General features: G+C 36.8%; 2 protein-coding genes across 2 annotated transcripts; one reads left to right on the top strand and one right to left on the bottom strand.

Annotated features, from left to right (window-relative positions):
* Positions 1–203: 203 nt before the first annotated feature.
* LOC144448992 (NADH-ubiquinone oxidoreductase subunit 8-like) lies at positions 204–6,041 on the top strand. Its single transcript, XM_078139387.1, has 6 exons — positions 204–263; positions 1,999–2,061; positions 2,823–2,912; positions 3,389–3,561; positions 4,037–4,165; positions 4,759–6,041. The coding sequence occupies exons 1-6, from the start codon at positions 224–226 to the stop codon at positions 4,888–4,890; spliced, it is 627 nt and encodes a 208-aa protein (XP_077995513.1). The 5' UTR covers positions 204–223; the 3' UTR covers positions 4,891–6,041.
* Positions 6,042–7,148: 1,107 nt separating this feature from the next.
* On the bottom strand, positions 7,149–15,693 carry LOC144449526 (beta-1 adrenergic receptor-like). The gene is made up of 3 exons (XM_078140070.1): positions 15,364–15,693; positions 12,366–12,574; positions 7,149–8,151 (listed from the first exon to the last, which is right to left on the bottom strand). Exons 1-3 carry the CDS (start codon positions 15,630–15,632, stop codon positions 7,649–7,651), a joined length of 981 nt encoding a protein of 326 aa, XP_077996196.1. The 5' UTR covers positions 15,633–15,693; the 3' UTR covers positions 7,149–7,648.
* Between the last annotated feature and the right edge of the window lie 1,278 nt (positions 15,694–16,971).

Genomic DNA, 16,971 nt, shown 5'->3' with positions numbered 1-16,971 from the left:
TATGTAATTATAACTGTGTTTATTCCTTACTTAAGCTTGATAGAAAAAAGAAGACGATTAATTACATGTAAAGAGTAAAATATATTGAAATTTTGTGTACGTAAAACATACCATTTCATTGACATGCCAGCATACAGCTGGAGCCGAAACGCGTCCGGAATTTAGCGAACCCAGTCCGAGTCTAGACCAAGTCCCGACAGCCTCTGTTGCGAAGAAAACCAATATGGCGACCGTCAGGTTACTCTACAATGTGCCGAAAACAGGTATATATTTCCAAGAATTGTCCTCGATTTAGTCGACTAATTCTCAAACAGATATTTTGCGATATTCTTAAAGTGCACTTTATGAGTGCAATCTACTCTGTTAGTCTCATGCACTTCTTAGTGTACGATCGTAACGGTTAGTCACTAACCGGCGCATTTATTATGTCCTTCGATCTGAGACTGTGATACGTCATGTACACTGCAGTGTACTGATACAGTGGTGCTGGTGGTACGAAAAGTGAAATTACTGAAATTACTGACTAGATGAAAGCGTGTGCCCAATATTGATATGCCATAATATTAATAAGGCTACTATCACTTTAGAGAATCCATGATTGCCATGTAATTTATGAAAATATTCAGCAGCTTAGTTGCTATTTTTTTTACAAACGACGTAGTCTTAGATGGAAGGGGTAAGGGTCCTTGTTGTTATTCCTTATTCTATCGCCATTGGAACTTGCTGTACATTTTGCCAGGAAGCCACATACAGACAAGAATGACTTTGATACTAATTGTAATTTTTAAATCTCACTTTCAAAATATACAACTTGAAGATGGCCAGTATAACTGTATAGTAAATATTAACGGAGTGTCTGGTGACAAGCGCTTGTCAGCAGCATATTGTTCTCGTGACAAGCGCCGAGCGTACGTGTGTAGTACAGCCTGGTCGACATGTGCGCTTGTACTGACCCATACCTTTGACACAATTAAGTCCCGGAATGGAGTAATACCGTCACCGTGTCGTTTTCCTGTAGTAGTTTCAAGTTTCCCACCCCAGCTTTAATAGTACTTGAGATTTAATGTTTATTTCACGATTCGGCGTTTAAACTTGCGCGGCCGGTGAGCTGTCGTCAGCTGTTCAGGTCAAATGTCATTACTTCGAGGCCATCACTGCACATGGGATAAAACAAGTAAAAAGACCACGCAACACCACAAAAACTATACGCATTTTACCTGTCCTTCACAATAATGAATGTTATTGATGCAACAAACTTTAGTTGTTTTAGATTAATTACCTTTACTGTTTACACGTTGCACGTAGTACTACATCACATACGCGGCCATGGCTATGGAGCATATAGGCGGTGAAGTGTACATGTGTGTACGCGGCGGACTTCGCGGTTGTTGGAAAAAACAGGAGCTATCACACGTAAATTAAAAGTTTTAAGAACTGATGGTGTTTGATAAAGTGATAAAGTGCAATCAAATTCAAGGGTAATAAGAACGTTTTACACTTGACGCCAAAACACATCATAATGGGTGTCAAAGGTCACGCTTGTCAGCAGCATATTGTTCTGGTGACAAGCGCTTGTCAGCAGACCCGGCCAAATATTAAATTAAATCATACAATTTGTTTTGTATATAGTTAGTTCAGATGTCTGAGATGATAAACTTCCGTTTGCAAAGTTCCTTTCTGATGTGTGTAAATCCAGACAAACCTCTCCAGCTACATTATGAGTGTTGTATTGTGACATTTTGTCTATATATTTACTATAACATGCTTTCCATATAGTAATAAAACATACAGTGTAGTTACTAGTGATGTTAATGTCTCAAATGATATGCACCTTGAATAATGCTTTGTTCATATACTAATTATTTGGTCATTTTAATGACAATCACCAAGGTTTTTACTTTTTAGTAGTATTTCAACCTAAACTCAGGAATGGAATGCCACTGGGGTAACATTGTTACTTTTGTTTGTGGTGACATTCCACTGTATTCCTTTTTTCAGCACCTCAGATACTGAGGCATGGTGTGAGGCCAGTTACCATTACAGCTACAAGGAACCATTTCAGTAAGTATAATTCCTGGTTAAACACTGTCATATGGCTTATAAATAAAATCACATTTTTGGTAGTACTTTATGTATGAAAACTTGAATACATACCAAATGATAAAGTCCATGGCCTAGTGACTGAGGAACAGCCATCAGAGCATGTGCAAGTGGGGTTTACAGGGATTAACTTGGGCTAAGAAAAGGGATATTATTAAGCAGATTAAGGAAGATGATTCTCCTTGTGTTTCTACCTCCTTCTACAGCCACTTTACTAAAAATCAAGCTTGCTTGATGTTGGACTAAAACTGGAATTTGATTTTCCTGAAAAATGGTTTACAAGCATGGCTCATTATGATTCTCTTGCCATGAGACAGAAACACAGTCACTTTGACGCTAACCATTAGCAAAGACCTTGGTTATCCTGTACAGAAAATACTGAAAAGTCTGCCAAGTACTGCCTACTTACAACTCAAAGCAAATTCATGTGTGTTACATAAACTCTTAAACTATTAGCTATAAGAAACAAGAACACATGATTGCAATACTCTATCATCTCTATCAGTATGTGCAACAGAAACAGCTAAGTGATCAACCTCACAGACAGATGCAGGAGTGATTGTAAGAATCACAGGACATATTTTCTATTAAAAGTGACACTAGCCCATTGTGCTATACCCTGATGATGCTGATGAGACGTCAGCGAAAATTTGGGATTCATTTCCAAGAATTTTTTTGACTCTGTTCTCATTACTAAATATTTTCTGTTTTTTTTCCTTCAGAATATGTAAATGCCCAAGAACCAGACAACAGCCTTCGAGCCATCACAGATAGAGCTGCAAGAACGATGTTTTTCGGTGAATTACTGAGAGGTAGGTGAAATGTGTTCAGTTCAATAATCCTCTTTCTCCCAACTACTATTAGTAATAGTACAAACAAATACCCTAGGAAAAAGAGGATTAATTTTGATGAGGTAAGTTGGTTTGATAAAATGTATGCCAATCATTGAATGAAACTTGACTGGTAACAACATCATTGTAAACCACAGCCTCTTTTACAACACCATCGAAGACATTTATTTTGCAATGTTGCGGAAGTAATGTCAGCTGTGATTTGCAAGAATGGGTAGCAAAGATTTAAAGAGTAATGAGTACATAGTCAAAGATAATGGTTTATATGAAATCTTTTCATCGTTCATTTTTAACATAAAAATGATTGTTCTTTGGTATCCATTCCTAATATCGAGAGACTTGTAGAGACAAGACCCCTTAGGCCACTCATATTTTCCTTGGCTGAACAAAGAGAAATATTGTAGGGAATACTATCTTATTATTGTATATTTGTACAGGTCTTGCCATGACATTGAGTTATATGTTCCGAGAACCAGCAACCTTACAGTATCCGTTTGAAAAGGGCCCACTCAGTCCACGCTTCCGTGGTGAACATGCCCTGCGACGTTACCCAAGTGGAGAGGAAAGGTGTATTGCCTGTAAATTGTGTGAAGCTGTGTGTCCTGCACAAGTAAGAACACCCTTTTTTCTGTTGTATTTACACATCATGTGTCTCAGTAGACTAAAGTGCAGTGTGCCCTCTAAGCCAATTTGACGTGCCACTGACATACACGATTTCCAGTAACTCACCAAAATTTCTTCTTCCCCTATCTCTTACTATGTGGTGACTCACAAGAAGTGCCAGTTTGCTCATTTTGACTCACAACAACAAAATTTGGCTATCAATAGAGGGCATGCTAAAGTGAACAACTTTATGATATGCCACAGACTGTAAGATACGTCTTGTTGTATCAAGCTTCTCATTCTCAACCAAATTTAAGTGATTAGCTGATAGCCTTAGCACAACATATTACAACTTACTGACTAGGTACATCACTGACACTCAAATGTACCATTTACATTCCTGGTTAAATATGTATAATTTCATGGGGAAGCTCAATGTAAACAAAGAGACTTCATGTGACTGTTTGTGTCTCGTATTTTAGGCCATCACAATTGAAGCTGAGCCAAGAGCTGATGGAAGTCGTCGTACAACACGTTATGATATTGATATGACAAAATGTATCTACTGTGGATTCTGTCAAGAAGCCTGTCCTGTAGATGCTATTGTTGAGGTAAGCATAACACAGTAACTACAGGGTACTATACCCACAGAACAGTTTGAATATTAAGGGTTTGCCAGTCTGTTCCATTTCCATTTTGAATCCTTGACGACACTAGTGTTACTTTCTTTCACATGTATAGAATGTTTCCACTTTTCTTTTCTGATTTGTGGCGACAGACAACGTACTGCCCAACATCATGATTCATTCTGTGAGATTGTTGCAGTCAAACATGTATATGAAGTTACTGTGATTTGAAGTAGAAAAACTAGAAACCAATAATCTATTTCAGTGTTTTTGCCAAGGTTGGGGAACCCCGGTAACAGAAAGGGAGCAAGAAGTAAGACAACAGTGTTGCCATGTAGAATCTATGGTAATTTTGTTTGGGAACATGTAAAAATGACATGGAAACTCTGAACCCCAGTATATTTACCGCCCTTAGTAAAACACTATCAATATTCTTGATATTCAAAACCTATGCAAATAATGTTGTAGCAATTTTATTGAGTGTGAGTGTTTTGCCAAAGAACAACATGAAATATGTACTAACTTTTTACACCCCTCACAAAATATTAAACTGTGATGCTATCTTCTTGTATTTTCAGGGTCCCAATTTTGAATTTTCCACTGAAACTCACGAAGAGCTTCTGTACAATAAAGAAAAACTGCTTAACAATGGTGACAAATGGGAAGCAGAAATTGCAGGCAACATACAAGCTGATTACTTGTATCGATAAGTTTCTGTTGTGTGATAAGAGAACGTTTTTGTGCGTGATATTTTGTTTTCTACAAATAGCCATAAAACAATTCTGTTAAAGGGACATTGTAAGGAGAGTTATTTTGTAAATAGATTTCAGACCATCAGCAGGAATGAAAGACACAACTGCAGTTACAGTACGTTAGGGGGACCAGTTAAATTAAGATGCACTTGTAGGTTTTCATGGTTCGTGATCATTAAAGCTGATGATACCAAAACTCTCAGTGTTTTTCTTGTTGAAATGTAAAATAAACAGCACCCTATTTTTTAGGCATAGTGGCAAGTATTCTGAACGATCCAGTCGTTGGTCCGTTTATGCAACCACTCTGTACTCATTGTTGAGGATATTTAGATAAGTGAAAACAACGACTGGATCTTTCAGGCTATGTAGCAAGTAGTCTGAAAGGTTCAGCTGTTAGTCCACGTATGTGATTACACTCGCTACCCCTGTGGGTGAGTGAGCGCATTATATAAATGGGAGAAATGCCTGAATCTTCCAGACTTGGTGGCAAGTAGGTTATTGTGTTTTTTTGAAGCTAGAAATCTCAGATGCAATTTGTAATTTGATGTTGATAGAGACAAACACATGACACAGCATGCCCAGCTAAATATTACTCAGCCGTGTTTATATCTTTTATCTCCCTTTATTACCTATATCCCTAGCAATGCCACCAGTGAGTGTTATTGGCAGGCAAGTTTACAACTATATCAGATATGACAGTTTACTCAACAATGCCATTTGAGAGACAACATCCGCACCAATAATTTGGAAACTTTCAAACATCTGTCCCTAGGAGTACCACTCACTGTGAGTGTTGTTTATAAGAAAGGTTAAAATTTCAAATGACAGTTTTCCAACATTGTTCCATACGGACATCACCAAGACGAGTAATCAAGAATACACTTTCAAGTCACCTGACTTTCTCATTGCCATGTTTTTCATTGGAATTAGGTTGTATCTTAGTTGTGATGGGTCACAGAACTTTCCAGATATGAGAATTTGCTATCTCATCTTTATACTAGGACCATCTAGTTGTGATTTTTTCAAGTCTGTGTACAAGAGATGTAAATAGGAACTGCAAGGCATTATCAAACTGTAATGATTTTCACCCCTAAGCTTGGAGAAATAAATGTGGCTGCATTTATGATATTAATTGATGGGTAGTCATGTGATTTCTTGAATTGATGTATCTGCACTCTCACTCTGTGTGTAATATTAATAGCTATGTACATATCGAAATATACACTGTAAGATATGTCATGTGATGCGCCGTCAGTGTAACGCAACCTTCGACTTTATACTTATCTACAATTTATGATATTCTGCAGAAACCTCTCATACTGTGTATGAAATCAAATGTCTAAAAGTGTTTTGGGTGACATAAATATGTAGTCAAAGACGGCAAGTTACTGTCAACTTCCCTAGGTCATATACGGTATATAAAGCAGAAATTCTTATGTGGCAAGACATGCCAGTGTTTGTTTTTACAGTTATGCTAAAATACCATTGGCAAATGTTCATTCATTGAGATATTTACTGATTGGAATAGTGATATGAGTGTAAATAAAATATTTAAATCCTAACACAAAAATGACATATCACTATAAAATACAAATTTTGCAAAGGACTCAACACACCATACTCTGTCAGTTAACTCCATACATACCATACTCTGTCGGTTATTATTTATTTATGGTCAATATGAAGTAAACTAGTGAATGTGCTACTCATACTCAAAATTAAACTTCTATAGATCTATCATTACATTACTGTCTTTAAAACCTGCACCAGCTGTAACTGGAGTATTATTATTTCATTCCCATTGAAACACGAGTTTATACATGGGTGGCTTGTCAACTGCACACAACAGGGTAACTGTAAATTGCGCCCTCTAGAGCCATAGTATAGCTATTTATAAAGCTCTGTAAGAGAGACCAGTTACCCTATACTTTAATCTCACCAGTGATTTCATACTATATTTATATTTATGTATATACTTTGTTTCTCATATAAATTAGGTTCAAGATTACCACAAGGTTTCAACCCACCCACCCCCACCCCCCCCCCACACACACACACGAACTATTCACAGCACATCATATCGTATCGTAAACTGACGTAATTTAATGTGTACGATTGCAGAAGACAAAAATATCCAAGCTATTATTTTTATTAGTATCTTAAAACAATAAATATAATTTATTAGCATAAATACAACTATTTACATTTTCTCTATTAAAACAACTCAAAGGGCATCACAGGGAATAATCGCAGGTCTGTCATCTCACAATTTAGGAATAACGCTACTACAATTGAGTGATAAAGGAGGAACACAACGGCATGCAATATATTGTCTTGTTGTTGTTGTTGTTTTTCATGCCGTCAAAACAACAATATTACTTCATCGAAGTTACTTGAGCAACGAAAAATCATCCTGGATCAACACCTTCCTTACCCAGTACCACAGCAAAGCAATTATACGATGCATGCAACTTTTGATATGTTATTATGACAGTATCCAATATGATTGAAAGGAAGGCAGCGATCATTTGGAACAAAACAAATGACAAAAAACGATGGAAATAGAGACATCTAGCCACTTTCACCACATCAAATTTTAATCAGATTGACAGTATCGGTAGAACCAATCTATCGATCCATCCACATCGTTTGGTTTTATGATCCACGAATATCTTCTTCTTTTTTATTGTCAGGCACTATATATATTAAAAATATTTCATATTTCCACACCAGCCAACCGTTTCTGATCAAATAAAATCGCATGTGATATCTGATGTATATTTCTGCCAGGAGGGTAATGCACTTGCGCAGATGATACATGCCGCGTTCTGCGACACAGTCGTTTCCTGATGGCGCTCTTCAATTGGCGATTTCCAAGTCCATAAATGAGAGGATTCAACGCAGAATTCATGAAAGCTACCAAGTTTGTTAGATTTCCAACTGTATCTGAAACTTCATTTTCGTTCACTTGATCATAAATCAGACAAACAATACCTGGAAGTGTACACAGTAAAAAACACCCCATTATGATGCATAACACTTTCGCTGCCTTTGTTTGGTCAACCATGTTTCGAGCAGACGACAGTAACGTCCCCTGTTTTTTGCGCGTTCCGGGAGAGTTGCGACCGTTGTCAAGATTTCTGTGTGTTTCTCGAATCTTCTTGACTTGTTTCCTGGCCGTTCCAAAGATCAGGCAATACAGTACCATCATTATAGAAACTATGGAGAAACCATAAACGGAGAGAATCAAAGTTATTAGTACTTCACAAACACAGACTTGATCTATGTTGTTTCAGAATTTCTTTCTTTTTCTTTCTTTCAGAAAACAAGGTGCTAGAGCTATGTAATTAATTAGAAATTCGAAATAAACACCCATTTTTAATTCATCTGACCACTTTAAAAACTAATTAATGGGTCGAAAACACCACATGAATTGCCGGCCAACCGTGGTCTTTAAGGTGAACGCTCAGTCACTGCGTCCCTCGTATGTGTGTACTTTATATAAAATTTGACTATGTGTGTGGTACATGTGGTATCCATAAAGATACGGTTCAGCTGCCTGCTAATAATTACATTTCAAACTGTACCAGTACATTTTTTTTGTCAAAGTTTCACATTTAATGTCATCAAGTTTTCACGTTCATGTATATGACTGTATTTATAATCCTACAAAATGTATTTGATGCAATTTTCAAATCACCATCGTTCACTACGCCTGGTACCGTTTCGGGAGCAATTTTTTTTCTGGATCATTTATAAGTGGCTGGATATGCTTTCAATGGCTATGGTTAGATGAATGTATTATTCACCAAATGGATCATACAGGCACTACATATTTCGATAAGAGCTATCAAAGAGGGTGGTATGTAGGAATGGGGTAGCTATGGTAACGATACTAATGGTGAAAGATCACTTAGGTTGCTCCTTCAAAACATTGAAGACTACAGTGGTCGTGCTAGCCCCACACATCGTATTTATTGTTGACTGCTTCATGTCTCAATTGTCCCGAAGATTCAACCCCACGTTCTCGCAATTAGTCATATATCTCATATCTTATAACACGCATAAGTAAGGACTCGATAGGATGTTCATTCATTTTTGGAGGCCAGGATTTTAACCCCACGTTCTCACATGACTGTTGTCCTTAAAATTGGGGCTTTCTTTTGATACGTACCAACTTTTTTTCTTAAGTTTTTCTGTTTTTCACGCAGAATCGTTATCTGAACTTGGCATTTCAAGGACCAAATATTTTATGATGTAAATAAATCTACCAGACAACCATTTTTCCCACCCGATTTTCCAGCCTAGACCGACACGGAACAAGTTTATGTTACCCGGATGTCCCAAATTAGACTATAATTTGAGCTGGGTTCCTGTGTCTGAAAAAGATGTGGTGTTATTCCCCTTCTCTTGTGTCTCGAAAAAGTCAACAATTCGGTATTTTATTAAATATTAAAGATCAAGAAATAAACGTATATCGTCTCTCTTTAGGTGGCCGACCTATAGGCTTTGGGCAATCACGAGGCTATATACATACACACACATTCATAGACAGCTACGTGACGAGTTTACCACCCGTGTCCAATTATAGCTCTCAATAACTTCACAAAATCTTTGTTCGTTCGTTTTTTATTCACATTTGTAACGTTCACTTTGGTGTATGCAAAATAAATACAATACACAGCAGTACACAGGTAGAACAGAGGGAAATTGGAAAAGAAAACGCAAGCAGAATGACTGGAATAAAAAAAAAAACCGCGTCACCGTATGTTGTGATGAAATTCAACCTTGTAGCGGTTCTGTCAACTTTATAAATTCCGATATTATGCGAATAACTAAGCTTAATTTTTTTTCTCACTAGAATCATCCACAATCATGCAAAGGAAATTGTATATTCACTGGTCTATACAATGGGTAATGATTTCATTGCAAAGGGCCTTCGTATTGTTCGATTACACAGACAGACAGACAGACAGACAGACAGACAGACAGACAGACAGACAGACAGACAGACAGACAGACAGACAGACATGTCCTGAATTTTTTTTCCAAATTACTATAGTAGTCTCCCAAGGGATGTAGGCGTTCACTCGACTGTTTCGCAATCATTCAACTCGGGTCATTATAAGAACACACTTGTTAGTACATGTAAGATTATTTTTCTTCAAATAAAGAGTGAAAAAAATGGCTTAGCCCAGAGACTTCAGCAAGTATACCCCATAGAGCGTATAACTTTAGCTTAGGTAATAATTAGATGTTTGAAATGTAATTACCAATTTAATTTCCATAGTGTACTGCAGTGATAATCAAATTTAAGTATGTTTTTCTTTCGATCGAACTTGATACGGGCCAACCAGCTGGCATATATCTCAATGATTTTTTTTCCAGTGAATGAAACAATGTAATCTAATCACCAAGTCTTACATTAGTCTTAAATTTTCAACACCATAATGAGGTTAAAGACTGTTACAATTCCATCAAATAGATAAGTACTGTCACATCACGTGCGTAGGTTGTCCGACATTTTAAAGTAAAAAATATGCCCACAGGATCTGTTTTCAAACACCACTATAAAGTGCTCCGCAGAAATAAACAAAGGCGCTAGGCATGATAGACCACATATGATCATGATAGCAAAGAAATATTGAAAACAATCATGATGTTTTACAGAACGGTCTCGCTTTGGCAATAGGCCATTGAAATATTGTCTGAACAACTGTTTCATCATGTCTTGTCATCCGTAGTAAATTACTTCTAGGAGGCGCCGCCTTATCTACTGTAACTTCTGTGTAAGTATTGCAGTGGACGACATCTTCCAAGAATTAACCGGAAACAAGCTATAAACAGACTTCTTAGGAAATAATCAGAAGCGGCCTAAAGTTAGGTGGTGTAGTGATTTTATTAGATACGGAACCTTTAATGACAAGACTGAAACGGATATTTAGAATAAGTCGAAAAAAATGCAAGAATATGCATACATATAATATATTAATCAAAGAACAAATAGTAATATTATATGAGAGAGAGAGAGAGAGAGAGAGAGAGAGAGAGAGAGAGAGAGAGAGAGAGAGAGAGAGAGAGAGAGAGAGAGAGAGAGAGAGAGAGAGAGAGAGAGAGGGGGGGGGGGGGGCCAGCGAATTATTGAGCCAGGGATACACATGTAGAATAGACGATACGTGTATGTCGCTTGCCAAACGCTTTATATTTAAATTTCGCAACCGATCGAGTTAATGATTTATGGTTTTTGCCTTAAATAACACTCTTGTCTGTCGTTAATTCTTGTTTAGTTTATCTCGATTTTTAGTTCCCAATGGTTGGTATGTTGTCAGTATTTGTTATCCTAGCTGACCGTAAATGTCTTGTCTGATTTATTATGCGTTTTAAATTAAAAGTGAAAAACAACATTTTTTATCATAGTCTGTTTGTTGTTCAGTTATCTTGTACCATTAAATTGTGCATTTCTTCACCCAGGCCAGGGTCAGATTTGTAAATCGACCATATAAAGTATCGTACAGTGACTGGTGGGTTGGTAATTTACTCTGGTAATTTATGTACGCGAGTACTTAATCCAGTTTATTGCTTCTCGCATGACACACTTTATTTTACTACTTTAGTACAGAACGATGATGTGGTAGCATAACCATTGATATGTTGGATTGACGAGTACCGGGACAGACGGGAACCACAGGGGCGTGTAATATTTCATAGATTGTTGTTTTCTTATTGCTTAGAATGCCGTTTTTTTAGGAAAATATCGGACGAATCTTGCTGCTACAAATGTATCAATCTCTATGTCTCTTCCCTATACATGTAGGAATATATATTAATCAAAAGGTTGTTATATTTAGTCTGTAGACCTGGAAAACAACAATCTATGAAATATTACACGCCCCTGTGACGGGAACGAGTCATACTCCATAACTTGGAGTATCATATCCGCATCGTCGTAACTCACAGCCTCTTTTACGGCACCACCCAAGACACGCCGTCAAGAGGAAGAAACATCAGCTCTGGTTTGCGAGAATGCATACACGATATTATTATTGACAACGTATATAAACTATAGGCTTATATCCGACCGGAAATATCGTTTGTGACGTCACGAAAAGATGCATTTTACATATTAATACTAGAATATTTAAAACAGCTAGCCGTTGTGTAAGCTAACAAAAAAATATAAGATATTAATATTTCTATGATGATTCACCATTGGATACAAGAGAGCACTTTCACTGGTTGTCTAGAAATTTATTACTTCGAAACGAAAACTCAAATTCAGCACATCCTCCAGACCTACTTGTAATAGTGTGTGGGTGATGTTGGCTCCACCCATCCACCCCTACCTCACCCCCTCACCCCCACACACACACCAACTACATGTACATACATTTTTTTTTCATTTCAAATCCAAACATTTGTACATTTCATCTTACCTGGCACAGCATACCACACAATGCACATGAACATGACATAGGCAAATGTCATGTAATCTACGTAGCCACAACTTGAAGCCAGTGGTTGGCCAAGGTCAATACCACTTTTTCTCCACCCTAGCAACGGAGCAAATCCCGCCATGGTAGATAACAACCAACAAGCCAGCACACAGCTCGCTGCTCTGCGTTTTGTAATGAGAGTTCGGTATCTGTAGGACACAAGACAAAGAACAACTGTTTTTTTTTTTACACATATTTGTGCGGTATTTATATAACAGTATAAGCGGTGTACCTAATACATCACATACATCTATCTCAACCAACTTTCCAAAGCAGTCACGGTCGAAGCAATCACCAAGATGTGTTTTTTTGTGTTTTTTATATAAAAGACGTGATTGCTGTGGATATATTAGTTAGACGGCATTTAATCTTACCAAAATCTCATTTAATTACCATTTCAAGGTAAATGGAATTGTCATATGTTATCAGAGCTACAAATGTGTTCTCGATAAATTAAGATATTTGATACGGTCAAAAGATTAACGAACGGAAAAAGGGCCCCAAGGGTTTGGCTTTTAAATTTCTTTTTCAGCTTTGTGGTCATTTTGATCAAATTACCTTGACAAGAATAAATATTTGTTAAAACACGCAGAAAGGTTTGTTCAATACATACACTCAAATTAACTTTTGGGTCCGCACCCAAAAATAACCGCCCAATGAATGACGATTTCAGTTTATTACTATACGAAAATAGAGATTTTAGCAAATTTCAGTAAATACATTGTTGGTTGTCTTATCAAAAAAATATGAAATACCTCAGTTACAGCTAGTGCAGGTTTAAATACCTTCATAACTTTGACTCGGACGAGTCACGAGCTTTAATGTTAGTATACAACAAGTTGACATGCGCGTTCCCAGCTGTTTCTATCGTGATATTTTAGTCATTAAATCACCAACAGTGTATAGTACACGGGTGAATGATACAACCATGGTTTGGGGATGGATGAATACGTTTTATGACAGTTGATATAGAGATGACGAGGGAGAGACACTGATTGATGTTTGTTGAGTACGTACACTTTTCTGTTAAATCACTGTACAATCTGTTCTACAATCTGTTTTCGATGTACTAGTATTTGGCAATTGATACCATATTAGTTAGCTGATTCAACCAATGATCATATTTCGCTGTCAAACAAGATCTAAATCAGTTTTCAATGTACATAAATAAGTCCTTCAGAAAAGTTTAAGATACGAATCAAACTTCTAGAAATGGTTCCCCGAGTAGCTGAACTAGTTGAATATTGAAGCCGTTTTTGTACCATTTAATGTTGTAGTGATAATAAAATCTCATTTCATTCAAAGCATCTGTGAAAAGCTTAGGGTGTGGCATTATTAGAATACCCCACGAACATATATGATGGTTTAGATGAATGATTGTGCGAAATTTAACGTTGGTCTGCATGTTGGTCCGAGACCAACACACTCCGTAAAGATCAACAGTTTTGCAAAGTTACAGCTGCTTGTAGGACCGATTAAAAGTTGAAGTGAATGAATGAATGAATGAATGAATGAATGAATGAATGAATGAATGAATGAATGAATGAATGAATGAATGAATGAATGAATGAATGAATGAATGGCATTTATGCAATGATATATCCAAATTTACCACCACGAATCTGGGCCTTGCAGTACTTGTTTTACGCTTACTTACTTACTTACTTGCAATTGTTTGTGATTTAAACTGACCCGTCACGAGTCAGAGCATTGTTGATATCAGGTTTACAGTGACGTAGTCGTACAACAAATTACTATACGTTGGTAGGTTGAATTTTTCAATCTTTGCTGTATTTGTAATAGTAACAGTAACAATTTACTTTATTCAGAGTACCGTGGCCACCGGCCTAACGTACACTAATCAATATATACAAAACTGCGAATGTAGAGGTTTGTTGTGACAAACAGCAAGAGCACATACAAATCCACATAATAATAGCAAATACAACCATACTTTGACGTAAACGGAAAGCAAAAAATACAAACTTTGCTAAATTATTCTAAGTATGAACATGATTGTTCTCATCAAAAAATGACATTTAAATTGCGAAGGAGGCTGAAAGTGTGGGCAGTTCTCAATTGTATTTGTATCCGATAAATTTATACATTGTGAATATAACAGAAGAGATTATGTGTTAAACTATTTGCCATACTCTCTTGTTTTATTACCGCAAAAGACAACTTGCTGTGTCATTTTAAAGTTCAAAATCGTTTGACCTTTATGGGCGTAAGGTAGCTGCAGATACGTGTGTATGGATGGAGTGGTATAACTAAAGATACTTGTCATAAATGCAACAAGTAAGGACCAGCAGTTTCCCATGAGGACCAACAGCTTTTGCTACCTATCGGTTCTGGTGGTCAATAGTCATTTCCCTTAATTACACACACTGATTGGATCGATAACACTGGATTGGACACAGGGATATATACAGAATGTCTTGTAACTCTAACTTACAGACAGTAGACAGTTTAATATTGATGACAGATGTAATTCCACGAAGTTGTATCTACTTTTAATTTGTCTTTGAGGTCATTGACAATAAATCCAAGTATGGGGTACAAAGTATATACACTTGCTGGTTGACATCTAGCTGAGGATTAATGAGTGTTTTTTACACTAGTTCACGTGATGTATTATTCCTCATAAACAGACACATGTAACGATCTATTCGTTTTAAACCAAATTAAATATGTAAATGAAGTGAGTTTTGAACTAGACTTTGAAAGAGATCCATGATACACTCTTATAATATGTCAAATTACAGTATGTATGTATGTATGTATGTATGTATGTATGTATGTATGTATGTATGTATGTATGTATGTATGTATGTATGTGTGTGTATGTGTGTGTGTATGTGTGTATGTATGTATGTATGTATGTATGTATGTATGTATGTATGTATGTATGTATAAGATCTATTAAATATGAACCTACCTAAAAGGAAATGTGACAGCAACATAGCGGTCTATGGCTATCAATAAGAGATGAGCCACCGAAGCTAAAATGAAAAACACTGTTACTGATCGTGTTAAAATACACTCAAAAAGTCTTCCGAATGGCCCGCGATTCTGCTCTACGAAGTACATCGGTACATTGACGGCTCCAACAAGAAGGTCGGCCACGGCCATACTGATAATAAATCCATTGGTGACGATGTGAAGATTTTTGTCTAAGCATATGACAACGATGATAATCACGTTCATGACAATACACGGTACTGAGACTAAGATTAGTCCAAGCAGACTCAACCAGTTGTTAATTACCATATTTGTATTCTGTCAATTTGACGGTATCTACATCAAATGATTATAATACTTAGATTCACTGGTTTATATAGTTCCGAGTTGTTGTGAGCTGGAATGTTGTTGGCACGTACGTAGTCGATTCTCAGAAATCAGGCGAATATCGAAGATACCTTTTCATCACATAAGAATGTCATGTATATATCGTTGCAAGACAATAAATGAAATGTAATATATGGCATTAAAGCATAATCCAGGCGCCCTTAGACCATGGTTGTTTTCTGTGTAGTTATAATGACCTGAGAAACATGACACCATACGAAATTTCGTAGAATTCGAGACGCAGCTAGACTGGAGCTATTTTCTTCTTAGTAAAGATGCCCAGAGCAATTATGCGTATTCAGAGCATTGCCATTAGTATAAACTATGGATATAACGTAGCTAGACTGGTGGTTCCTAAGATTGTGCGCTGTAAGGCAAACTACACTGTGATGTTCTTGTATAAAGTTGTATGTACTTCTGGTTGTTGAGATCGGAATCGGTACCGACCTCCTCTGTGAAATTATGTCCCACTTAAATTCTTGGCGAAGTGTTGAGGACGAGATACAGTGTAAATCCACAGCGTTAGTAAATTCCAAATGTTTCCTAGGCGGTCGGTGGTACTTGTTTTGAAAGTCCAGATATGTGAAACACACTGCCAAGTAACTGAGTAGATTGCCCGGAGTCTCGTGTGACCTGTATTGTAAATCGTATCGCGTTCTAAATTGACGAGAGTTGTTGTTTCTTTGGGTGGGTTTCGTGATTAATTTTACAACATATGCCAGTAATTCAGTGGTCTAGATTCAGTTTATTTATAGTCCAGCTGATATATTTACTGATAAACATTGACAGATATCACTGAAAAGCAGAACTTCCGTGGCTGTCTGCTCAGCTCCCTTATCTAGATGAGATACAGAATGTCACCACCACCGACCAATATCACGCTCTCCATTGATATTTTTATTATGATTTAGGTTAATGGAGAATTCTGTCAATTTTCTCCTCATCTGTTTGGTTTTGTGTCCGTGCTTGAGGAAGTGTTTCCCATGTTTGTTGTAGTCAGTGTATGGTGCTTGAGGTTTTATCTTGAAATTGAAACATGAGTCTATATGTGTAAACAAGAGGGAACATATACCAGTGTGTCTTACGATAGAAAATGCACTAAAGCGGCCATATGGATATGAGGATTGAGTATTTATTTTGGATTTTTAATTTATGTTATCATGGCATCTTACTTGATAAATAATTATGTAACAACACA

The sequence above is a fragment of the Glandiceps talaboti genome, chromosome 18 (assembly GCF_964340395.1).
Source record: "Glandiceps talaboti chromosome 18, keGlaTala1.1, whole genome shotgun sequence".
NCBI lineage: Eukaryota > Metazoa > Hemichordata > Enteropneusta > Spengelidae > Glandiceps > Glandiceps talaboti.
Note: the sequence above shows the minus strand (reverse complement) of the source record. Positions and strands in the feature narration are given on the sequence as shown.

Coding starts and splice junctions, on each gene's coding strand:
- LOC144448992 (XM_078139387.1), top strand. CDS start 224: ATGGCGACCGTCAGGTTACTCTACAATGTGCCGAAAACAG. Junction 264..1,998: donor CTACAATGTGCCGAAAACAG/GTATATATTTCC, acceptor TCCTTTTTTCAG/CACCTCAGATACTGAGGCAT. Junction 2,062..2,822: donor AGCTACAAGGAACCATTTCA/GTAAGTATAATT, acceptor TTTTTCCTTCAG/AATATGTAAATGCCCAAGAA.
- LOC144449526 (XM_078140070.1), bottom strand. CDS start 15,632: ATGAACGTGATTATCATCGTTGTCATATGCTTAGACAAAAATCTTCAC. Junction 12,575..15,363: donor GCTGTCACATTTCCTTTTAG/GTAGGTTCATAT, acceptor TGTGTCCTACAG/ATACCGAACTCTCATTACAA. Junction 8,152..12,365: donor TGTGTGGTATGCTGTGCCAG/GTAAGATGAAAT, acceptor GTTTCTCCATAG/TTTCTATAATGATGGTACTG.